We start from the raw sequence: 27,310 nt of genomic DNA on the forward strand, positions 1-27,310 counted from the left end.
AGTAAATTTTTGAGGTACACAGACACACAGTTTTAAAGATAAACAGGGTATACAGCAGCCACAGTAATCATACCGAGACTAGATAATTAATGTATATCATCAGACAAACAATTTCTTACAGAGGCAACTGAAATTGCCATACAAGATCGTTATGCAAGTTCTTCCTTGAACTTCTGCCTGCCTCCTGCTTGTAATATGTTTCTCCCTCTCATTCCTTACAAGCTGAAGGATGGGGAGACAGGTTGAAGTTGCATCATATAGGAATACACTGGGGATTTTGCATACAGGCAGCTGATGCCGGCACACACATCGCTAGTGTATGACTTAACTTCCATGCGCCGATGCATCTGCGCCTCAGATGGATGAAGGAGAGGATGCCGCTGGACCGCAGCCAGGTAGGGAGAACATTTTTTTAAACTTTTTTGTAAAGCCGCACTATGGGGAAGAATGAAGAAAGCATGGGGGCAGACTGGAGATGCATGGGGGCAGACTGGAGTTGCATGTGGGCAAAATGGAGACACATGAGGGCAAAATGGAGACACAGCGTGGCATAATGGAGACACATGGGGGCAGGATGGAGAAGCATGGGGGCAGGATGGAGAACACAAGGGGCCTGGAATAAGAGAACACAAAGAGGCCGGGAATGAGAGAACACTAAGAGGCCAGTAATGAGAGAACACAAAGAGGCCAGTAATGAGAGAACACAAAGAGGCCACAAATGGAAGAACACAAGGGGACAGGAATGGGAAAACACAAGGGGACAGGAATGGGAAAACACAAGGGGCAAGAAATGGGAGAACACAAGGGGCAAGGAATGGGTGACAAAAGGGGCAAGGAATGAGAGAACACAAAGTAGCCAGAAAGAAGAGAACACAAGGGGCCAGGAATGCGAGAACTCAAGGGACCAGGAATGGGAGAACACAAGAGGCTGGGAATGAGAGAACACAAGAGGCTGGGAATGAGAGAACACAAGCGACCAGTAATGAATTACATATGGGACCGGGATGTGGGACATTATTATTGTATGGGGAAAATTACAGGATAATATTACTGTGGTGATGTACTTTATGTTTGAGCATACTGTTTTCAATGTGGGAGAGTTCTTGTTACTGTGCAGGGTGGCACTAAGTCACTTTTTTCCTTCATCTGGTGTAGTGTAGGAGTTGGGGAAAAATTGGGAAATTTGCTCATGAAGCCTTGCTCTAGATAACTCTGCTATTTTCTGCAGAGACGAGTCATGGCTGGAAGAAATGATGGTGGTCTGTGCTGGATGAAGAATTAATGCGAAGATTAAGGACCTCAACTAGAGATGTCACTGGGGAATCAGTGTGTTACCTGTACACTGATACTATACACTACTATGTACAGAGCTCCTGTGTAAAGAGTCAATGGTGAGTCACTGTATTACCTGTACGCAGAAACTATATACAGAGCTCATGTGTATAAAGTCACTGGTGATCACTGTATTATCTGTACACTGACACTATATACAGAGCTAATGTATATAAAGTCACTGGTGATCACTGTATTTTCTGTACACTGACAGTACACACTATATACAGAGCTCCTGTGTATAATGCCACTTATGGTATTACTTGCATTGAGTTTTTATATTATTGATGAGTACTGTAGTATTTGGTCACTATGTGGTGGTAATATGTGGTCCGGCCATGGTGTGGCAATATTTCTCCCTTGTACATGGTATTATTTGGTCATTATGTGGTGGTAATACTCAGTTTGGCCATGGTGTGGCGGTATTTTTCCCTTGTATGTGGTATTATTCAGTCACTATGTGGTGGTAATATGTGGTCAGCCATGCTGTGACAGTATTTATCCCTTATACATGGTATTATTGAATCACTATATGGTGGAAATATGTGGTCCAGCCATGGTGTGACAGTATTTGTCCCCTGTATGTGGCATTATTCAGTCACTATGTGGTGGTAATATGTGGCCCGGCTATGGTGTGGTATTATATGTTCCTGGTATGGGTCGCTATGTGGTGGTAATTCAAGGTCTGGTCATGGTGTGCCGATATTTGTTCCATATATGTCGTATTATTAGGTCACTATGTGGTGGTCATATGAAATCTAGTCATGGTGTGGAGGTGTTTGTTCCTTGTATGTGGTAGTAGTCAGTCACTATATGGTGGTAACATGTGGTCTGGCCATGCTGGCCATGGTGTGGCAGTATTTGTCCATTGTATGTGGTATTTTTAGTCATTTAAAAAAAAAAGTATGTGACACATTCCCTTAAAGAAAAATAAGGATAAGGAAAAATAATAATCTTAATAATAATAATCTTTATTTTTACATAGCGCTAACATATTCCGCAGCGCTTTACAGTTTTCACACATTATCATCATAGACCTAAAAAGAGAATTAGATATTTTAAGAAATGTTTAATAGGTTAGACTAGAGTAGGGCCCTCCCAAAAGAGTCTACCTTGTCATGGTGGCAACTTAAAAAATCTCCTACAGTGGGGGTCTAAGTGTTGGGGCCAGGTAGGTTCCGAATGCTATCAACCTGCAGATTAACCCCATATCAGCAGGTTAATAACGTATTTTCACGTGACAGATTCCCTTTAACGAGCCTTAGACGTCCAGTCAGAAGGCTCGCACTTACAGTAGCCAAATCAGACTTCCTGCTTTGCACTGATGAGGGGCAAACACACTAATTGTAATAAATATTACCTAAAGACTTCAGAAAATTTTTGAGGAAGGTTTATAAATGACTTTACGGCTGTGTGCCCACGTTGCGTTTTTTAAGCGTTTCCGCAGCGCTTTTAGACAAGCGTTTCTGCTGCAGAAACGCTTAAGAAAAGCATCTAATGTAATAGAATGGAAAACGCACATGTTGTGCTAATGGTGCGTTTTTTCCGCTGCGGAAACGCTTAGCGGAAAAAAAGCAGCATGTTCATTAATTGTGCGGAATCGCATGCGATTCCGCATACATACACTGTAATTGCAAAAACGCATAGGAAAACGCATGTCAAAACGCTTGACAATCGCGTCAAAAACGCGTGTCAAAAAGCGCATGCGTTTTCTCTGGCAAGGGCATGCATTTCTACTCAGGAATAAAAACGCTACGTGGGCACATAGCCTACATCAGTTTTCTTTCAGAAAAAAAGTTGCTAGTTCTCGTGCACACCATATTTTAGCAATAATATTTTTCTGCTTCCTGCTCTTGCCAATTTTTTAAATAGTGGAGATGGGTTAGAAGAGTGGTAAATGGAGGGTCTCCTAGCCAAACAAATTTACTATAACTTCTACCAGAAATTGGAGTCACTTTTAGTGCAAATTTATCCGAGCTCATTTGATTGGAAATTCTGCAAAATTTATAGAGAGGCACTCCAGACAGCCTTGAAATGCCAGTCTTAAAAAAGTCCCACCACAATATTACTTTTTGGACATATAAGGGTACGTTGACATCATGTTTTGGCAACACGGTCGTCACGTGACTCCGTTCAAGGGATTAAGATTAATAATATTACTTACAATTTCCAAAGACGATAACTCCATGGAAAAAAAAGCTCCAAAATTGCATGTTTCTGACTACGACTGATACTTGAAGTATATGGCTCCATTAGGGGCATGTTCGATTCCTGTTTTTTTCAGGGTTTCCTTCTGAAACACCTATGGAATCATGAACATATAGCGGAAATGTGACGTGAAACCATCCTGATTCGTGTGGTAGCTATTCTTGATATTGTTTGGTGAAAATATATTTTGCAGAGACTATTTTCATATTAATGTCTTTGCCAGGTCCGTTAAAGATTTTATGCTGGACCTAGGCCCTAGGCGTGGCCACCATGTCCTCAGTCAACACTTTAACCATATGTCCCTAATATTATCTACCATCCCCCATGTACGCCAGATGCTATAATACTATACGGTCATCAAAATCTAATGTTCTGCATAGTACCCCATTTGCCAATGTCATGAACAGTGCGCTGCATTTCGGGGCTGAATTCACAGAGTGCTCCCCCCCTGTTGGCCATCCCTGTCACTGCTTTCAGAGGCATATTAACTGTGATTAGTGCAGCTGTATATTAACTGCTCCATAAATGTATGATGTTTGTCATTATCAGCTTACAATGGTTGGATGTATGAGAAAAACTGGTCTTCTATTAGAAACATTGCAACTGCTGTGCATCGGTATGACATCGCACTTGATTATTATTCCATTGATCAATTAATTCATACCATGAAAAATGTTTTCAAAAATCTCTTTCTGCACATAATACCATCAGTCTTTCTTTGATTAATAATCAATGGTGATTGGCAAATGTGCTCAGGTAAGGTGTTATCGGAGCATGCTCGGGGGCTAACCGAGTGTCTTCAGCATACTCGAAAAGTATGTCCGAGTCCCTGCGGCTGCATGTCTCGTGTCTGTTCAACAGCAGCAAAATATAGAGGGATTGCCTGTTTGCTAGGCAACCCTTGTAGGTGTTGCAGCTGTTGTACAGCCACAAGACATGCAGCTGCAGGGACTCTGACATACCTTTTGAGTATGCCGAAGACACTCGGCTTATTTATTTTACTCATTTATATAGCGTCATTAATTCCACAGCACTTTACAGACATTATTGGCACTGTCCCCGATGGAGCTAACAATCTAAACTCCCTATCAGGAGGTCTTTGGAATGTGGGAGGAAACCGGAGAACCCGGAGGAAATCCACGCACCGTGCCGCCCATGCTGGTTAGCACCCAAGCATAACACCTAATCCCACCACGATCACTCATCCCTAATAGCCAGCGCTGCAGCGAGGTTTCCTCTGATAATGCTGTTCACAAATGTTGCGACAGCCGTACATAATTACATACATAATTGCATCATCCATAGCTGCTTGTCGTTTTCTGTATCTCAGTCTTGTAAATGTAGATGACCTTGGTTCTGTACCTAGCAGTGCTTAGCAGTATAGATAGGGCTGCATGTTGTATAGTTCTTATCACATGAAACATTTACACTTTTGACAACAGTGCTAAAAAAAGGTTGTCCACCGGGCAGCGCTCATAGCAATCGGGCAGTGACAACCACAGAGGTCTGCTGGAGACCTCTGGTTGTCATGCCAACCCATCGGTGACCCGCGATCACGTGATGGGGTCACCGATGGGCGGGATTTCTGTCGTGCTTCCCGGAAGTGTAAGTTAAATGCCGCTGTCACAGGTTGACAGCAGCATTTAAACGGGTTAACAGCCGCGGGTGGTTTGCGATTCCACCCGTGGCTGTTAGAGCTGTTTAAAACAGCTGACATGTGCCAGTAAAGATGTGGGCTCAGCGCCGGAGCCCACATCAAAGGGAGGGAGTCAGACGTGGGCAAACTATTACGCCAATATCGGAAAGGGATTAATGGAAACCAATGGCAAAAAAATGATTTTTTTTTAGCCCTAAATTCATGAAGTTAAGTTAAAAGAAAATTAGAACTTTAGTATCAGGTGTATGGCAGAATTTAGGAATTATAAACATGGCTGTAAAATAGCTCTGTGTTGTGCATAGTAGTCATATGGTTTCCACAGAGGTATATAAGCCCTCTACTGTACCCTTGTATGCCTCTGATTTCATACAAGGCATTCTCCATTGGATACTGTATGTACGTACTTGTATTCTCCCTTCAATGTATTATAAGAAATAGCTCTGGAGATACGGCACCCCATTTAGCCGGCAGCATTTATGACAGGAGTACTTTCCATTTCCTCGACATACACAGCAACCAAATAGAAAATGGCAAGGGGCATTTGCTGTGGCAGAGGTACTCGTCTTCCACACTCCAGCACACTACATGAAAATGAAGGTCCTGGCTGGGTATGTGGACTTTAGCTATGGTGTGCTACACTGATGCTGATGACTTCGTCTGGCCAGGAACAGATGTTGTAGAGTTTAATGAGGGCGACCATCACTCAAACATAATTTGTCTTTTACTGAACAATAATGTAGGGAGAAGTGTATGCAGTGGATAGCAAGTGCAAAACTTTGCAGACTTTTCTCTTAGAACATATGACGTTTTTATGCACATTTCCCTCCTTCCTGAGCTTGCTCTGCTCTCTATCGCCATTAGCCTCTAACTTCACCACCACCCAGCAGAACACTTTAGGAGCTTCCCTAGTCTCCAACAACAGCACCACTAACCAGTAAGTGAGAATCCTAATGTTCAATCAGCGGTTCTGCATCCTTTTCCCCTTAGGGGAGCTACTTGTGCCACTACGGTGGTTACTTAACATCTGATTGCTGATGCCTTGGAACTACCACACATTGCATTCTCTCTTTTCGTCCTGCTTTTATTCTCAACGCTACTCCATCATTTGACCGTCAGATAATTCTGTACCATTCCACTAGGCTTTCTGCCCCAGACATCGTCTCCAGAGAATCACTCTCAGCTTCTAACACTTGTCCTTGTCCGAACTCTAGATCACGTTATCTACTGACTTGGTCTCCGCTCACTTTAGCGACACCCACTTCATGCGGCTCTGCTGACTACTCAGACCAAAGGTCTGATCAGCTTGGAGCCAGGCTCTGACTTCCTGGGAGGAAACGCCCCATTGTGCCCTCACTAAGCCCCTCCTCCTGGGGGAGTCCCAGCTATTAACCAGGCTATCCAGTGCTGGGCAGAACACATCCTATCACTACCAATACAATGTATTTAGCATCCATACATCATAATGCATTGCAACAATATACATGTCTTCAAGGGGGAACGTGGACAACACCTCCAAATCCTTACACAACCTCTGCTGATGGGGCAGGAAGAGGCAGGGAGCGCTCGTATCATGTATATGGAGGACTCATAATTTTATTTTTTGACAGCTCCTGTTAGCCAACTGTTTAGGCTAATAGAGGTGTAAGCATGTCCAGTAATGGCAGCAGTGAAGCAGGAGCTTTCTACTGCACTTTTCTTTCTTTAACTAGTAGTCAGTTTTAGGTTAAGTTCCCATGATAAGCTTTTGGTGAGTTTTTGACACATAGTATTTTTGCTAAACACAAAAAAAACAGAGCATCATACAATTCCTGAAACGTGGATGGGATTTATAGAAATTTCATGCCCACTGCTTTTTTTTACACTGTGTGAAACGACCTTGCGGAGCGGTTTTGAAATTCACAATTTCTTTTGCAGATATGCAGAGTTTTATGTTTGGACTTTCCTCATAGAATTGCATTAAATGCCAAAAATCCGCAGGGAAAAATACATGTATTCCGCACGTGACTGTATCAATAAAGGTTTATCAAAGCCAAATACCAGGAAACATCAAAAGCAAAGCAGCTTTATTTACAACATGACACACAAAAAAGAGACAAAAATGTGATAAAAAGGCAACCTAATTTACTTTACTACTATCTCATCAAATACTCATAGTGGGAACACAGCCTTAAAGTTATCAGTGGACACCGGACACCATAAAAAGTTGCATTATATGTTTGGTAGTGTGGCTTACCTGTGTTTTGGTTTCAGGCCATAATTTGCATGGTCAAAACGTTGATTTAACTTGGACTCTGCAACATGATTCACGAGGAAGTTGGGCGTAGAATGTTTCAGAGTATTAAGAAAGCGTGTAAGATGTAACATGTCCACAGGAAAGCCATAGTCTGACACCCGGTTTACTATCCATGATCCTCTCCTGGTACTTAGAAACACCTGTAAGCAGAAAAATAGAAAATTTGCTGCATATCTAAATATGTCTTCTGGTTTATGTAATTAGAGATTAATTACTGTATAATGGAGAGCTGTGCAACTTTTATTATATACGCAGGAGGAGACGAATTAAAGGATTTGTACCTTCTCAGTTTAGAAGTGCACTGCTCCCCAGCCTTCAGAGTTTCTGATTTCTAGGGTGTGGATCCTCCAGCTTTAAGGAGTTATCCAGGGCTTAGGGCTGTTTTTCCTATTTGACCAAGACCTTACAAGTAAGTAATTGCTAAGGACATGCCTGTTCTGCCCTGTGACGGTCAATCCCAGTTCAGAACGGTCAACAGATGCTTCTGCCGGCAATTCTCCTCCCGGTTACATCACAGACACAGCAGTTTCTTCACTTTGTTTTTGTTGACGGGGTATCACTACTGAAGTCATACTGATTGACTGCCGACTCCTCTTTGTATAACTGCGGGGAGCCAGCTGTCAATCAGCATGACATCAGCAGTGACGATCCATCGACAGAGCAGACCGGAAGAGTAGGTGCTGCTCTATTGACATGACTAAGTTCTTAGCCCAATATGGGAAAAAAAAGTCTTGGATAATACCTTTAATTAATATTTGCGACCAGTTGCATTGTCTTGCCGCTGGCCCGAAGCGTGCTCTCGATGCTGATATAAGAGGCAGATTTGCCTCTGCAGCATCATTAGTGCAGTGGCATGGAAGCTGGCCACTTAACCCCTTAAACCCCAAGGGTGGTTTGCACGTTCATGACCGGACCAATTTTTACAATTCTGACCACTGTCCCTTTATGAGGTTATAACTCTGAAATGCTTCCATGGATGCCAGTGAGTCTGACATTGTTTTCTCGAGACATATTGTACTTCATGTTAGTGGTAAAATTTCATTCATATAACTTGCGTTTATTTGTGAAAAAAACATAAATTTGGGTAAAATTTTGAAAATTTCGCAATTTTCCAACTTTGAATTTTTATGCCCTTAAATCACAGAGATACGGCACACAAAAAACTTAATAAATAACATTTCCCACATGTTTACTTTACATCAGCACAATTTTGGAACCAAAATTTTTTTTCCGTTAGGAAGTTATAAGGGTTAAAAATTGACCAGCGATTTCTCATTTTTGCAACACCATTTTATTTTTACGGACCACATCACATTTGAAGCCACTTTGAGGGGTCTATATAATAGAAAATACCCAAAAGTGACACCATTCTAAAAACTGCACCCCTTAAGGTGCTCAAAACCACATTCAAGAAGTTTATTATCCCTTTAGGTGCGTCACAGGAATTTTTTGAATATTTAAAAAAAAGAACATTTAACTTTTTTTCACAAAAAAAATACTTCAGGTTCAATTTTTTTTATTTTACCAAGGGTAACAGGAGAAATTGGACTGCAAAAGTTATTGTGCAATTTGTCCTGAGTACGCTGATACCTCATATGTGGGGGGGGACCACTGTTTCGGCGCATGGCAGACCTCAGAAGGGAAGGAGCGCCGTTTGACTTTTTCAATGCAAAATAGGCTGGAATTCAGATCGGATGCCATGTCGCGTTTGGAGAGCCCCTGATGTACCTAAACAGTGGAAACTCCCCACAAGTGACCCCATTTTGGAAACTAGACCCCCCCAAGGAACTTATCTAGATATGTGGTGAGAACTTTGAACCCACAAGGGCTTCACAGAAATTTATAACGTACAGCGGTACAATTAAAAAATCATATTTTTTCCACAAAAATGATCTTTTCACCCCCAATTTTTATTTTTCCAAGGGTAACAGGACCCTAAAAGTTATTGTGCAATTTGTCCTGAGTATGCTGCTACCCCATATGTGGGTGTAAATGACTATTTGGGTGCATGGCAGAGCACGGAAAGGAAGCAGCGCCATTTGACGTTTTTGGCTGGAATTGAGATCGGACACCATGTCGCGTTTGAAAAGACCCTGATGTACCAAAACAGTAGAAACCCCCTACAAATGATACCATTTTGGAAACTAGACCCCCCAAGGAACTTATCTAGGTGTGTGGTGAGCACTTTGAACCCCCCAGTGCTTCACAGAAGTTTATAACGCCCGGGCGTGAAAATAAAAAAATCGTATTTTTTCCACAAACATGATCTTTTAGTCACCAATTTTTTTATTTTCCCAAGGGTACAAGGAGAAATTGGACCCCAAAAGTTGTTGTCCAATTTGTCCTGAGTACGCTGATACCCCATATGTGGGAGAAAACTACTGTATGGGCACACGTCTGGGCTTGGAAGGGAAGTAGTGACGTTTTGGAATGCAGACTTTGATGGATTGGTCTGCGGGTGTCATGTGTGTTTGGAGAGCCCCTGATGTACCTAAACTATTGAAACTCCCCACAAATGACCCCATTTTGGAAACTAGACCCCCCACGGAACTTATCTAGATGTGTGGTGAGCACTTTGAACCCCCAAGTGCTTCATAGAAGTTTATAACGCCTGGGCGTGAAAATAAAAAATCATTTTTTTTCCACAAAATGATATTTTTGCCCCCAATTTTTTATTTTCCTAAGGGTAACAGGAGAAATTGGACCCCAAAAGTTGTTTTGCAATTTGTCCTGAGTATGCTGATACCCTATATGTGGGGGTAAAACACTGTTTGGGCGCATGGCAGAGCTTGGAAGGGAAGGAGCACCATTTGACTTTTTCAACACAGAATTGGCTGGAATTGAGATCAGACGCCATGTTGCATTTGGAGAGCACCTGATGTGCCCAAACAGTGGAAACCCCCCAATTCTAACTCCAACCCTAACCCCAACACACCCCTAATCTCAGCCCTAACCCTAACGGGAAAATGAAAATAAATAAATTTTTTCTATTTTAGTATTTTTCCCTAACTAAGGGGGTGATAACGGGGGGTTTGATTTACTATTTATGGCGGTTTTTATGTTTGGCGACTGTCGCACGCTAAAAGACGCTTTTTATTGTAAAAATAGTTTTTGCATCACCACATATTGAGAGCTATAATTTTTCCGTATTTTGACCCACCGAGTCATGTGAGGTCTTATTTTTTGCGGGATGAGTTGACGTTTTTATTGGTACCATTTTCGGGCACGTGACATTTTTTGATCGCTTTTTATTCCGATTTTTGGGACGCAGAATAAACTAAAACCAGCGTTTCATGAATTTCTTTTGGGGGGGTGCGTTTACACCGTTCCGCGTGCGGTAAAATTGATAAAGCGGTTTTATTCTTCGGGTCAGTACGGTTACAGCGATACCTCAATTAGGTCTTTTTTTATGTTTTGTCAGTTTTATGCAATGAAAACTATTTTATATAAAAAAATAATTATTTTTGCATCGCTTTATTCTGCGAGCTATAACTTTTTTATTTTTTTGCGGATGACGCTGGATGGTGGCTCGTTTTTTGCGGGGCAAGCTGACGTTTTCAGAGGTACCATGGATATTTATATGCGTCTTCTTGATCACACGTTATTGCACTTTTTGTTCGGTGGTATGATAATAACTCATTATTTTTTGCTTTGTTTTTTATTTTTATTTTTTAAGGGGTTCATTATAGGGGTTAACTAATGGGACAGTTTTATAGGGCGGGTCGTTACGGACGCGGCGATACCAAATATGTGTACTTTTATTTATTTTTTTTTCATTTTCAAAAAAAGAATTTATTGGGGAATATTTTTTTTTTTTTTACTAATTTATTTAGCGATTTTTTTAAAATTATTTTTACACTTTTTTTTTTAACTTTATTACATTGTCCCAGGTGGGACATCACTGTCCTGTGACAGATCGCTGATCTGTCACATCACAGATCACTGTGACAAATCAGCGATCTGTCACAGGCACTGCTGCAGAATTCCTCATGCCTGCGTCGCCATCTTGGATCCGGGGGCCTGTAGGGAAACAGCCCCCCGCAGCAACGCTGCCCATTGTGCTGCCGTGGGGGGCTCAGGGAAGCACGGAGGGAGCCCCCTCCCTGCCTATGCTTCCCTTTAACCCCCGGTACACCGCGATCGTGTTTGATCGCGGTGTACAAGGGGTTAACGTGACCGCCCTTGACACTTTGTGCCGGGTGTCAGCTGTGATAATCAGCTGACACCCGGCCGCGATCAGCAGCGCTCACCACGTGGGCGCCGCTGATCGCTATGACGTACTATCCTGTCCCAGGGAATTAAGTCCCAGGGCACATGGGCGGGATAGTACGTCTGCTGGCAGAAAGGGGTTAAGGAGCCAACAATTAAGTGATCCTGACAGCTTCAGAGCAGTGCTCACTAGCTCAATAAAAAAAAAAGTTTGTAAGCACTGCGCATGTTTGGCTACAGCCGTGGCAGGTCCTCTTGGTAATAAGCCATAAACAAGAAATAGCGAAGTTGTCATTATCAGTGGAATAGAGGTTTTTTTTATTCAATTGTCTAATTACAAAAATGTTTGTTTTAACAAGCACTAACGAATAACACCCAACAATTAGGATACAAATAACTGGCACCGTCATACTGTGTAGGTAGCTATGGGGGTATTATACTGCGTAGGGAGACTAAAGTCCCCGTTACACATAACGATGTCCCAGCGATCCCACCAACGATCCGAAATGATGGGATCACTGGGACATCTTTAGGCTAATCGCTGGTGAGCTGTCACAAGACAGCCCCTCCAGCGATCAGGACCAGCGACGCTGGACGCTGGTTTCTAATGTAAACATCGGGTATCCAGGAGCCGCTGCTCTTAGATACCCAATGTTTACCTTGGAAGCCGGCATACACCAGGGATTGGAGAAGCAGGAAGCTCATCTGTATATTTCCAGTGCATTCTGGGAAGAGGAGAAGAGTCGCCTTTAGCTGATCGATCGCTGGGACTTGCCGGGTCTCGCTGTTTGAGGACATCGCAAAACCAGGGATTGGAGAAGCAGGAAGCTCATCTGCATATTTCCGGTGCATTCTGGGAAGAGGAGAAGAGTCGCCTTAAGCTGATCGATCGCTAGGACTTGCCGGGTCTCGCTGTTTGAGGACATCGCAAAACCAGGGATTGGAGAAGCAGGAAGCTCATCTGCATAATTCCGGTGCATTCTGGGAAGAGAAGAGTCGCCTTAAGCTGATCGATCGCTGGGACTTGCCGGGTTTCGCTGTTTGAGGACATCGCAAAACCAGGGATTGGAGAAGCAGGAAGCTCATCTGCATATTTCCGGTGCATTCTGGGAAGAGGAGAAGAGTCGCCTTAAGCTGATCGATCGCTGGGACTTGCCGGGTCTCGCTGTTTGAGGACATCGCAAAACCAGGGATTGGAGAAGCAGGAAGCTCTTCTGCATATATCCGGTGCATTCTGGGAAGAGGAGAAGAGTCGCCTTAAGCTGATCGATCGCTGGGACTTGCCAGGTCTCGCTGTTTGAGGACATTGCAAAACCGCGCGCCTAACGGCTCGCGAGTTTCCACCCATCATAGCCTGCATCAGCAATATGGAAGAAAAGAAAATCCACATGGTCACCTGCAACACATGCTACATGTTTACGGATCTTCCAGCCCAAAAACTCAACTTTACCTGTCAGAAGTGCAAACTTGTTGCCCTCTTAGAGGAAAAGGTGCATGGACTGGAAGAAAGTATAGCAAAATTGAAGGTAATTAAAGAACATGAGGACTTCTTGGATGAAGCAGAAACAACCATTCAGGATTTGGAAAGAGAGAAAAGCTTCAGAGCACATACAGAGGCTGAAATGTGGAGCCATGTGACGAAAAGAAGCAAACGGATCAAGTGGTCATCACCACCCACACAGCTTAGCAACCAATATGAAGCCCTCATGCTGGAGAACGAAAATGGCACCGCTCAGGATGATACCGTATCTACAAGAGAAGACACACTATCAACAAAAGTTACTCTATCATCAAAAGCGGAAACAAATGACACTCAAAAACACTCACGAGCAACAAGCAGTGCGTCCGGAAAGAAAAGAAGAGTGGTAGTTGTGGGCAACTCACTACTAAGAGGCACGGAGGCAACTATCTGCAGGCCAGACATAACCGCACGAGAAGTATGCTGCCTCCCAGGAGCAAAAATCAAGGATGTGGCCAACAGGATACCAACTATCCTCAAATTCAAGGACGACTACCCTTTCCTACTGATACATGTAGGCACAAGCGACATGGCAAGAAATGACCTACCAACTATCTGCGACAACTTTGAAATTCTGGGGAAGAAAATAAAGGAACGGAACGTACAGGTTGTTTTCTCATCAATCCTCCCAGTCGATGGCCATGGCATCAGAAGATGGAATAGGATACTAGAGGTGAACAACTGACTATGACGGTGATGCAGGCAGCAAGGATTTGGATTCTTGGACCATGGCGTGAACTACCTCTACGATGGACTTCTCGCAAGAGATGGGATACACCTCACAAAACCTGGGAAACACACATTCGCCAGAAGACTTGCCACACTCATCAGGAGGGCTTTAAACTAGAAGAAGAGGAGATGGGAGGGAAAACAGCAGACAAGAACATGCAGCAGAAGGACAAACTAATCAAGGATACTAGATGTGGTAAAGAGGACCCAAGACAGGTCCTCATTGCTAAGGAAAGTAAAACAAACCCCAAACTATTCTTTAATTATATAAACAGTAAAAAGATTAAAATTGATGGTGTCGACCCTTTAAAGAACAATGAGGGTGAAATCATAGAGAGCGATGTGGGAAAAGCAAATGTTTTAAATACTTTTTTCTCAAAAAAAGTATTTAAAACAGGAAAAGGATTTACCAGGGGAAATGCAGAGTGATAATGTAAACTCCCCATTAAGTATTACCTGCCTAACCCAGGAAGAAGTGCAGAACCATCTTAGTAAGATTAAAATTGACAAATCACCAGACCCTGATGGCATTCACCCTCGGGTATTAAGGGAGTTAAATAAGGTCTCTATTCCTTATATTTAAAGACTCTATAGAAACAGGGTCTGTTCCTTTTGATTGGCGGCAAGCAAATGTGGTACCAATATTCAAAAAGGGGTGTAAAAGGGAACCTGGAAACTATAGGCCAGTAAGCTTAACATCTGTTTGGGTAAAATTTTTGAAGGGTTTCTAAGGGATACCATTATGGAATATCTCAATGTTAATAAATGTTTAACTCCATATCAACATGGATTTATGAAGGATCGCTCCTGTCAAACTAACCTGATCAGCTTCTCTGAGGATGTAAGCTCTTAAATGGACCAAGGAGAATCATTGGATGTAATTTATCTCGACTTCTCTAAAGCCTTTGACACTGTCCCACTGTCCCTTACCAGATTGGTAAGTAAGATGAGAAAGCTTGGGCTAGGGAAAATGTGTGTAGATGGGTAGGTAGCTGGCTTAGTGATAGAAAACAAAGAGTGGTTATTAATGGTGCATACTCAGATTGGGCCAGGGTTACTAGTGGGGTACCACAGGGTTCTGTATTGGGCCCCCTACTATCTATAATAATAAATGCCCTAACCAGCTTCCGGTTGTAACAACTTCCGTCCAGTTGTAACCGGTGACGTCACCACACACACACACGCACATGTTAACCCTCAACACACCACACCGCCTCAACACACACTCCTCTCACCTTTCACCTCCACTCATGTCCACTCACTCTTTCACTCCACATACGTTCCTTTCTCTCACTCCGTTTCTCATACTCACACCGTCATCGTCGCTGCCCCGACATCTTCCTCCACCGCCGCGATCCAGGATCCAGACGTTCTCCAGGCCGCCGACATGTTCTTGCGGGACGCCATTTTGGATGTCGTGAAATCCCGCGAGATTCAAGATGGCGTCGCCGCAACAATATGTCGCTGGCGTGGACGACATCGGGATCCAAAAAGATGGCGTCGGCGAAATCTCGCGAGATTACGCCAACGCCATTTTGGATCCCGATGTCGCCCATGCCAGCGACATGTTGTTGCGGCGACGCCATCTTGAATATCGCGGGACTTCACGACATCCAAGATGGCGTCCCGCAAGAATATGTCGCTGGCGTGGGTGACATCGGGATCCAAAATGGCGTCGGCGTAATCTCGCGAGATTTCGCCGACGCCATCTTTTTGGATCCCGATGTCGTATGTGGAGTGAAAGAGTGAGTGGACATGAGTGGAGGTGAAAGGTGAGAGGAGTGTGTGTTGAGGCGGTGTGGTGTGTTGAGGGTTAACATGGCAAGAGGTGTTAACGACGTCGGCGAAATCTCGCGAGATTTCGCAGACGCCATCTTGCATTCGTGAAATTACGTCATTTACCTCACGCCGACTTGCTGTGCGGACGCTTGGCATTGCCTGTACCACCATAACTACTGCTGCCTTGGTCCTATGCCTGTTTACTGCCGGTGTCTAATTACTGGACCAATTTGCCTGTACCACCATAACTACTGCTGCCTTGCTCCTCTGCCGGTGTCTAATTACAGGACCAATTTGCCTATACCGCCATAACTACTGCCTTTGTCCTCTGCCGGTGTCTAATTACAGGGCCAATTTGCCTATACTGCCATAACTACTGCTGCCTTTGTCCTCTGCCAGTGTCTAATTACAGGGCCAATTTGCCTCTATCGCCATAACTACTGCTGCTTTGGTCATCTGCCTGTTTACTGCCGGTGTCTAATTACAAGGCCAATTTGCCTCTACCGCCATAACTACTGCTGCCTTGCTCCTCTGCCGGTGTCTAATTACAGGGCTAATTTGCCTCTACCGCCATAACTACTGCTGCATTGCTCCTCTGCCGGTGTCTAATTACAGGGCCAATTTGCCTATACCGCCATAACTACTGCTGCCTTGCTCCTCTGCCGGTGTCTAATTACAGGGCTAATTTGCCTGTACTGCCATAACTACTGCTGCCTTGCTCCTCTGCCGGTGTCTAATTACAGGGCTAATTTGCCTCTACCGCCATAACTACTGCTGCATTGCTCCTCTGCCGGTGTCTAATTACAGGGCCAATTTGCTTATACCGCCATAACTACTGCTGCCTTGCTCCTCTGCCGGTGTCTAATTACAGGGCTAATTTGTCTCTACCGCCATAACTACTGCTGCCTTGCTCCTCTGCCGGTGTCTAATTACAGGGCCAATTTGCCTCTACCGCCATAACTACTGCTGCCTTGCTCCTCTGCCGGTGTCTAATTTACAGGGCCAATTTGCCTCTACCGCCATAACTACTGCTGCCTTGCTCCTCTGCCGGTGTCTAATTACTGGACCAATTTGCCTGTACTGCCATAACTACTGCTGCATTGCTCCTCTGCCGGTGTCTAATTACAGGGCCAATTTGCCTATACCGCCATAACTACTGCTGCCTTGCTCCTCTGCCGGTGTCTAATTACAGGGCTAATTTGCCTGTACTGCCATAACTACTGCTGCCTTGCTCCTCTGCCGGTGTCTAATTACAGGGCCAATTTGCCTATACCGCCATAACTACTGCTGCCTTGCTCCTCTGCCGGTGTCTAATTACAGGGCTAATTTGTCTCTACCGCCATAACTACTGCTGCCTTGCTCCTCTGCCGGTGTCTAATTACAGGGCCAATTTGCCTCTACCGCCATAACTACTGCTGCCTTGCTCCTCTGCCGGTGTCTAATTTACAGGGCCAATTTGCCTCTACCGCCATAACTACTGCTGCCTTGCTCCTCTGCCGGTGTCTAATTACAGGATCAATTTGCCTCTACCGCCATAACTACTGCTGCATTGCTCCTCTGCTGGTGTCTAATTACAGGGCCAATTTGCCATTACCGCCATAACTACTGCTGCCTTGCTCCTCTGCCGGTGTCTAATTACAGGGCCAATTTGCCTCTACCGCTATAAGTACTGCTGCCTTGCTCCTCTGACTGTTCACTGCCTGTGTCTAATTACAGGGCTAATTTGCCTCTACCGCCATAACTACTGCTGCCTTGCTCCTCTGCCGGTGTCTAATTACAGGGCCAATTTGCCTCTACCGCCATAACTACTGCTGCCTTGCTCCTCTGCCGGTGTCTAATTACAGGGCCAATTTGCCTCTACGCCATAACTACTGCTGCCTTGCTCCTCTGCCGGTGTCTAACTACAGGGCCAATTTGCCACTACCACTTCATAACTACTGCTGGGCAATTACAGGGTCAATTAGTATCTGTTTACTCTACAATACTCCAGGACGCCTTCTTCACTGCCAGATAACTGCCAAATAGACTCCTTTACCTGTGCCAACATGAGTCATAACAAAAAGTATGCCAATGCCAGTGAAAGGAAAGCAGCTTTAGCACTACGACAAAAACAACGCCGTGCTAATGAGACTCCTGAGGAAAAACACCATCGCCTTGAGAAGATTAAGGCTTATAAACGCCGTCGCCTCACACACGAATCCCCTAACTCTAAATCCATAAGATTGGCTGAAGAAGCCTCTGCACGTCGTCACCGCCAACAACAGACGGCCTCTTCCTCATCATTATTATTAGACTCACAACAGGATGCTTCCACATCAGCATGTGGAACAATTTACTGCTACACTTCATCCCATATGCCGTTCACTGACATAACTAACTAATCAGCAATCTGTTTCTGCCCTATCAATACCACTATTCAATACCGATGCACAGTATGCCAATTCCAGTGAAAAGAAAGCAGCTTTAGCACTACAACAAAAACAATGCCGTGCTAATGAGACTCCTGAGGAAAAACAGCATCGACTTGACAAGATTAAGGCTTATAAACGCCGTCGTCTCACACACGAATCCCCTAACTCTAAATCTATTACATTGGCTGAAGAAGCCTCTACACGCCATCACCGCCAACAACAGACGGCTTCTTCCTCATCATCTATAATAATAAATGCCCTAACCAGCTTCCGGTTGTAACAACTTCCGTCCAGTTGTAACCGGTGACGTCACCACACACACACGCACGTTAACCCTCAACACACCACACCGCCTCAACACACACTCCTCTCACCTTTCACCTCCACTCACGTCCACTCACTCTTTCACTCCACATACGTTCCTTTCTCTCACTCCGTTTCTCATACTCACACCGTCATCGTCGCTGCCCCGACATCTTCCTCCGCCGCCGCGATCCTGGATCCAGACGTTCTCCAGGCCGCCGACATGTTCTTGCGGCGACGCCATCTTGGATTTCGTGAAATCCCGCGAGATTCAAGATGGCGTCGCCGCAAGAACATGTCGCTGGCGTGGACGACTCGGGATGCAAAAAGATGGCGTCGGCGAAATCTCGCGAGATTACGCCGACGCCATTTTGGATCCCGATGTCGTCCACGCCGGCGACATGTTCTTGCGGCGACGCCATTTTGGATCGGCGAAATCCCGCGATAGTCAAGATGGCGTCACCGCAAGAACATGTCGCCGGCAAGGACGACGTCGGGATCCAAAATGGCGTCGGCGAAAACTCGCGAGATTTCGCCGACGCCATTTTGGATCCCAACGTCGTCCACGCCGGCGACATGTTCTTCCGGCGACGCTATCTTGACTATCGCGGGATTTCACGATACTCAAGATGGCGTCGCCGCAAGAACATGTCGCCGGCGTGGACAACGTCTGGATCCAGGATGGCGCCGGCGGAAGAAGATGTCGGGGATCGTGGAGCAGCGGCGATGACGGCGTGAGTATGAGAGACGGAGTGAGAGAAGGGGTCGTATGTGGAGTGAAAGAGTGAGTGTAGATGGTGAAAGGTGAGAGGAGTGTGTGTTGAGGAGTGTGTGTGTTGAGGGTTAACATGGCAAGAGGTATGATGCTATCGCATCCTCCCGATGCGATAGCATCGGGCCATAATCTAGTTTAATATATTTATTAATGATCTAGTGGATGGCTTACACAGTAAAATATCAGTATTTGCAGATGATACAAAACTATGTAAGGTAGTTAACACAAAGGAGGACAGTTTGCAACTACAGACAGATTTGAGTAAATTGGAGAATTGGGCTGAAAAATGGCAAATGAGGTTTAACACAGATAAGTGTAAGGTTATGCACATGGGAAGGAGAAACAGATGCTACAATTACTTACTAAATGGGAAACTGCTGGGGAAATCAGACATGGAAAAAGACTTAGGCATCTTAGTCAATAAGAAGCTAAATTGGAGTGCCCAGTGTCAGGCAGCTGCCACCAAAGCAAATAGGGTCATGGGATGCATTAGAAGAGGTCTGGGGACACGAGATGAAAACATAATTCTCCCTCTGTACAAATCACTCGTCAGAACACACTTGGAGTATTGTGTGCAATTTTGGACGCCGGTGCTCAAGAAAGACATTACTGAACTTGAAAGGGTTCAAAGGCGGGCTACTAAAATGATAAATGGAGATAACCCAGAAAGGTTATCAAAATTAGGTCCATTTACTCTAGAAAAGAGAGGGCAGAGGGCAATACAGAGATCTCTCCAATGAACTGTTTGTACCAAGGACTGTGACAAGAACAAGGGGGCATTCTCTTCGTTTGGAGGAAAGACAATTTCTGCACCAGCATAGAAGAGGGTTCTTCACGGTAAGAGCAGTGAGGTTCTGGAATTCTCTTCCTGAGGAAGTGGTAATGGCCAACTCACTGAATGAACATAAAAAGAAAGGAATGCATGCTTTTCTTGTGAGTAACAGTATAGAAGGTTACGAATAACAGAATATTATAGGTAGATGGTTGACCCAGCTTAGGGGAAGGAATTTTTTTCCCTATGGAGAAAATTGGCTTCTACTCTGTGGGTTTTTTGCCTTCCCCAGGATCAACAATGCAAAACAGCTGCACTAAAAATAGGCTGAACTAGATGGACATAATGTCTTCCTTCAGCCTTCAAAACTATGTTACACGCTGGTTTCTAAGGTAAACATTGGGTATCCAGGAGCCGCAGCTCCTGGATACCCGATGTTTACCTTAGAAACCAGCATCGCTGATCACTGGTCTCTCGCTGCCACACGCAGCGATGCCTGCTGGCCAGTGGGAGACCAGCGATCGAAAAATGGCCCAGGCCGATCGAGCACGATCAGCGATAACCGGCAGGGGGGCCGGTCGCTGATCCCCGTCACACACAGCGATCTCACTGGCGAGATTGCTGATGCATCACAAAATCAGCGATCTCGCTAGCGAGATCGCTGTGTGTGACAGGGCCTTAAGGCCATCATACTGTGTAACGAGCCATGGGGGGCCATTATACTGCATATGGAGACTGTAAGACCATCATACTACAAAGTAGAGAGCTATGGGGGGGGACCATTATACTGCATATGGAGACTGTAAGACCATCATACTACAAAGTAGAGAGCTATGGGGGGGACCATTATACTGCGTAGGGAGACTGTGAGACCATTGTACTGTGTAAAGCAGGACTGTGTGGTTCATCATACATTATATGGGACCTAGGGACCATCATACATTGAGTGGGGGCACTGGATGGCTGTAGGGGTTTCATACTGTGTGGAGGGTATTGTAAAGGATTTAGCTGCGGGGGTATAATTTATTTGGGGGACATTTTTGCTGGCATCATAATTTATGGGGATCATATAAGGAGTATTGCAGGAGGTGAGAACATTAAAGGGCTTTAGTAGGACAAAATTACTGTGTAAATGACACAATACATATACTCCCTACTTTTAAAACTTGTGAGATACTGTATGTCCTTCTGTGACAGCAACTATAAGCAATGATATGCCAATTTTTTTTTTTTTTTTGGGGGGGGAACCCAATTAGGACATTTTCTTTAGGGCCCCATGATTTCCATACATGGCTCTGTTACAAACCTTATTCAATTTATCAACCAGACTGTTTAGCTTGTGGTAGGATTCTCCAGTACTAGATTACTAATTAACCACAATAAGCATTGATCTATGGGTCCCACATTGTTTGGGGGCCCCAGGCAATGGATTAAAAGAAATATTGATTTGATATTGAAAGAAATTTGCAATCAGTATGCAAGTACAACCAGCTGACATTGTAATCCAGTTGTAGCAATGGAGTTCTGATGTGATTATTATGAAATGATGCTTTGGAAGCTGTAGGGTATATTTCAGAATTTGGGAGCAGTAGAGGATGGGCATCTATGTGATTGGGCATGGCAACTGTTTGTTTGGCCAGAAAGGGGAGTAGGAATGGAGGAGAGGTAAGAGGCCGTAAGCTCTCGCCAACTATAGATCATCACAGAATATCCATGAGTAGAAGCTTCGGGAACACAGACGAGTATTTTCAGGCTGACACCCAAAGGTCAAGATAGTTAATTACCTTTTGTGATTTATTATGAAGTTTTATTAACTTAATTTTTGATCGGTGTTATGAAATGTACTTGGTGTATTAAACAGCAGATTTAAAAATGTATTAGAAAATTATTTGCAGGAGAGGCCCCAAGATTTTGACTGCCTCAGGGCCGCCACAGGGTTCAATCCAGCAGTGCGATTCTCCATGTAGTATTATAATTGTGACAAACCTGTGATGCCGTCCTGCTCAGTTCCACAGCAATGTCCCCACCAGAGTTTCCGATTCCAATGACAATGACTCTTTTTCCCTTAAATTGTTCGGGATTTTTATAATCTCGGCTGTGAAGGTACTGTCCTTTGAACTTTTCTATTCCTGTTGTGAATAACACATTTCAGTCTCATTTTCTGCTTTACAAATACAATGTGGAAAACGTGTCAACTCTAAGTGATGTGTCCCTACCGAAAAAATATAAGGAATCAGACGGAGTCACTTCTAGGAATAACTATTAGATGGTAGCTTCTCTCAGCCAATACACGTTAATTTGTTCAAAAGGTCAATTGAAATTAATTTGGTATCTGATTATTTAGCTTTGAAAAGTTTTTATTTCGGTATAATATATACATAAATATATACATACAGTACATACATAGATACAGTACCTTGCGAAAGTATTCGGCTCCCTGGAATTTTTCAACCTTTTCCCACATATCATGCTTCAAACATAAAAATATCAAATGTAAATTTTTGGAGAAGAATCAACAACTAGTGGGACACAATTGTGAAGTTGAATGAAATTTATTGGTTATTTTAAATTTTTGTTGAAATTCAAAAACTTAAAGTGGGGCGTGCAATATTATTCGGCCCCTTTCAGTGCAGCAAACTCACTTCAGAAGTTCATTGTGGATCTCTGAATGATCCAATGTTATCCTAAGTGTCTAATGATGATAAATATAATCCACCTGTGTGTAATAAAGTCTCTGTATAAATGCACCTGTTCTCTGATAGTCTCAGGGTTCTGATTGAAGCACAGAGAGCATCATGAAGACCAAGGAACACAACAGGCAGGTCTGTGATACTGTTGTGGAGAAGTTTAAAGCTGGATTTGGATACAAAATGATTTCCAAAACTTTAAACATCCCAAGGAGCACTGTGCAAGCGATCATATTGAAATGGAAGGAGAATCATACCACTGCAAATCTACCAAGACCCGGCTGTCCCTCGAAACTTTCATCTCAAACAAGGAGAAGACTGATCAGAGATGCAGCCAAGAGGCCCATGATCACTCTGGATGAACTGCAGAGATCTACAGCTGAGGTGGGACAGTCTGTCCATAGGACAACAATCAGTCGTACACTGCACAAATCTGGCCTTTATGGAAGAGTGGCAAGAATAAAGCCAATTCTCAAAGATATCTATAAAAAGTGTCATTTAATGTTTGCAACAAGCCACCTGGGAGACACACCAAACATGTGGAAGAAGGTGCTCTGGTCAGATGAAACCAAAATCAAACTTTTTGGCAACAATGCCAAACGATATGTTTGGCGTAAAGGCAACACAGCTCATCACCATGAACACACTATCCCCACTGTCAAACATGGTGGTGGCAACATCATGGTTTGGGCCTGCTTTTCTTCAGTAGGGACAGGGAAGATGGTTAAAATTGATAGGAAGATGGATGGAGCCAAATACAGGATCATTTTTGAGGAAAACCTGTTGGAGTCTGCAATAGAACTGAAGCCGCGGAGACACCATCACATGTTTCTCAACACAAGCAATGACCAGCCAGGTCTTTCCCCGGAAAGGAACAACCACGGGAAGGGCAGTCTCCAATGAAGGAAACCACCTATGCCAAAACATGGTATCCATCCACAGACAGCTGTTTCGGGGTATTGCCCCTCATCAGTGTGGAGTAGGAAACTGGCTGGTAGGAGCAATGCCTAGTAAAAGACTGTGAAAATGAGGATGAATGAACTCATGGAGATCAACATCCAACACTGCAGAGACACCATCACGTGTTTCTCAGCGCAGTGATTCTAGAGCACTGCCTCCATCCCTTATGGGAAATATGCAAAACATGCAAAACAGAAGCCGCGGAGACACCATCACATGTTTCTCAACACAAGCAATGACCAGCCAGGTCTTTCCCCGGGAAGGAACAACCACGGGAAGGGCAGTCTCCAATGAAGGAAACCACCTATGCCAAAACATGGTATCCATCCACAGACAGCTGTTTCAGGGTATTGCCCCTCATCAGTGTGGAGTAGGAAACTGGCTGGTAGGAGCAATGCCTAGTAAAAGACTGTGAAAATGAGGATGAATGAACTCATGGAGATCAACATCCAACACTGCGGAGACACCATCACATGTTTCTCAACGCAGTGATTCTAGAGCACTGCCCCCATCCCTTATGGGAAATATGCAAAACATGCAAAACAGAAGCCGCGGAGACACCATCACATGTTTCGCAACGCAAGCAATGACCAGCCAGGTCTTTCCCCGGGAAGGAACAACCACGGGAAGGGCAGTCTCCAATGAAGGAAACCACCTATGCCAAAACATGGTATCCATCCACAGACAGCTGTTTCGGGGTATTGCCCCTCATCAGTGTGGAGTAGGAAACTGGCTGGTAGGAGCAATGCCTAGTAAAAGACTGTGAAAATGAGGATGAATGAACTCATGGAGATCAACATCCAACACTGCGGAGACACCATCACGTGTTTCTCAACGCAGTGATTCTAGAGCACTGCCCCCATCCCTTATGGGAAATATGCAAAACATGCAAAACAGAAGCCGCGGAGACACCATCACATGTTTCTCAACGCAAGCAATGACCAGCCAGGTGTTTCCCCGGGAAGGAACAACCACGGGACGGGCAGTCTCCAATGAAGGAAACCACCTATGCCAAAACATGGTATCCATCCATGTTGTCTCCGCAGTGTTGGATGTTGATCTCCATGAGTTCATTCATCCTCATTTTCACAGTCTTTTACTAGGCATTGCTCCTACCAGCCAGTTTCCTACTCCACACTGATGAGGGGCAATACCCCGAAACAGCTGTCTGTGGATGGATACCATGTTTTGGCATAGGTGGTTTCCTTCATTGGAGACTGCCCTTCCCGTGGTTGTACCTTCCCGGGGAAAGACCTGGCTGGTCATTGCCTGCGTTGAGAAACATGTGATGGTGTCTCCGCGGCTTCTGTTTTGCATGTTTTGCATATTTCCCATAAGGGATGGGGGCAGTGCTCTAGAATCACTGCGTTGAGAAACACGTGATGGTGTCTCCGCAGTGTTGGATGTTGATCTCCATGAGTTCATTCATCCTCATTTTTGCAATAGAACTGAGACTGGGACGGAGATTTGTCTTCCAACAAGACAATGATCCCAAACATAAAGCAAAATCTACAATGGAATGGTTCACAAATAAATGTATCCTGGTGTTAGAATGGCCAAGTCAAAGTCCAGACCTGAAACCAATCGAGAATCTGTGGAAAGAGCTGAAAACTGCTGTTCACAAACGATCTCCATCAAACCTCACTGAGCTTGAGCTGTTTGCCAAGGAAGAATGGGCAAGAATTTCAGTCTCTCGATGTACAAAACTGATAGAGACATACCCCAAGCGACTTGCAGCTGTAATCGCAGCAAAAGGTGGCTTAACAAAGCATTAAGTTAAAGGGGCCGAATAATATTGACGCCCCACTTTTCAGTTTTTGTATTTCCACAAAAATTTAAAATAACCAATAAATTTAGTTCAACTTCACAATTGTGTCCCACTTGTTGTTGATTCTTCACCAAAAATTTACATTTGGTATTTTTATGTTTGAAGCATGATATGTGGGAAAAGGTTGAAAAGTTCCAGGGGGCCGACTACTTTCGCAAGGCACTGTACCTACAGTTGTGGCCAAAAGTATTGACACCCCTGCAATTCTGTCAGATAATACTCAGTTTCTTCCTGAAAATGATTGCAAACACAAATTCTTTGGTATTATTATCTTCATTTAATTTGTCTTAACTGAAAAAACACAAAAAGAATTGTCCTAAAGCCAAATTGGATATAATTCCACACCAAACATAAAAAAGAGGGTGGACAAAAGTATTGGCACTGTTCGAAAAATCATGTGATGCTTCTCTAATTTGTGCAATTAACAGCACCTGTAACTTACCTGTGGCACCTAACAGGTGTTGGCAATAACGAAATCACACTTGCAGCCAGTTGACATGGATTAAAGTTGACTCAACCTCTATCCTGTGTCCTTGTGTGTACCACATTGAGCATGGAGAAAAGAAAGAAGACCAAAGAACTGTCTGAGGACTTGAGAAACCAAATTGTGAGGAAGCATGAGCAATCTCAAGGCTACAAGTCCACTTCCAAAGACCTGAATGTTCCTGTGTCTACTGTGCGCAGTGTCATCAAGAAGTTTAAAGCCCATGGCACTGTGGCTAACCTCCCTAGATGTGAACGGAAAAGAAAAATTGACAAGAGATTTCAACGCAAGATTGTGCGTATGTTGGATAAAGAACCTCGACTAACATCCAAACAAGTTCAAGCTGCCCTGCTGTCTGAGGGTACAACAGTGTCAACCCGTACTATCCGTCGGCGTCTGAATAAAAAGGGACTGTATGGTAGGAGACCCAGGAAGACCCCACTTCTTACCCCGAGACATAAGAAAGCCAGGCTGGAGTTTGCCAAAACTTACCTGAAAAAGCCTAAAACGTTTTGGAAGAATGTTCTCTGGTCAGATGAGACAAAAGTAGAGCTTTTTGGGCAAAGGCATCAACATAGAGTTTACAGGAGAAAAAAAGAGGCATTCTAAGAAAAGAACACGGTCCCTACAGTCAAACATGGTGGAGGTTCCCAGATGTTTTGGGGTTGCTTTGCTGCCTCTGGAACTGGACTGCTTGACGGTGTGCATGGCATTATGAAGTCTGAAGACTACCAACAAATTTTGAAGCATAATGTAGGGCCCAGTGTGAGAAAGCTGGGTCTCCCTCAGAGGTCATGGGTCTTACAGCAGGACAATGACCCAAAATACACTTCAAAAAGCACTAGAAAATGGTTTGAGAGAAAGCACTGGAGACTTCTAAGGTGGCCAGCAATGAGTCCAGACCTGAATCCCATAGAACACCTGTGGAGAGATCTACAAATGGCAGTTTGTAGAAGGCACCCTTCAAATATCAGGGACCTGGAGCAGTTTGCCAAAGAAGAACGGTCTACAATTCCAGCAGAGCATTGTAAGAAACTCATTGATGGTTACCGGAAGTGGTTGGTCGCAGTTTTAATGGCTAAAGGTTGTGCAACCAAGTATTAGTCTGAGGGTGCCAATACTTTTGTCTGGCCCATTTTTGGAGTTTTGTGTGAAATAATCAATGTTTTGCTTTTTGCTTCATTCTCTTTTGTGTTTTTTCATTTAAGACAAATTAAATGAAGATAATAATACCAAAGAATTTGTGTTTGCAATCATTTTCAGGAAGAAACTGAGTATTATCTGACAGAATTGCAGGAGTGTCAATACTTTTGGCCACAACTGCAATGGCAGTCAGGGTACCTCTGGCTAGCACATGGAGGGCT

The 27,310-nt window shown here is 44.1% G+C and overlaps 1 protein-coding gene across 2 annotated transcripts in view; it reads right to left on the reverse strand.

Moving 5' to 3' along the window:
* The window catches only part of LOC141085936 (flavin-containing monooxygenase 5-like), a 70,575-nt gene that overhangs the window by 8,199 nt on the left and 35,066 nt on the right, over positions 1–27,310 (reverse strand). For both annotated transcript variants that reach the window (XM_073571595.1, XM_073571594.1), the window contains exons 5-6: positions 21,974–22,116; positions 7,431–7,630 (exon numbers count right to left, since the gene is read on the reverse strand). In XM_073571595.1, coding sequence (XP_073427696.1) covers positions 7,431–7,630; positions 21,974–22,116 — 343 coding nt within the window. The remainder of the gene's footprint in view (positions 1–7,430; positions 7,631–21,973; positions 22,117–27,310) is intronic.

Source organism: Dendrobates tinctorius, unplaced genomic scaffold, assembly GCF_039654945.1.
Source record: "Dendrobates tinctorius isolate UK_male_01 unplaced genomic scaffold, ASM3965494v1 ptg000029l, whole genome shotgun sequence".
In the NCBI taxonomy this organism is placed as follows: domain Eukaryota; kingdom Metazoa; phylum Chordata; class Amphibia; order Anura; family Dendrobatidae; genus Dendrobates; species Dendrobates tinctorius.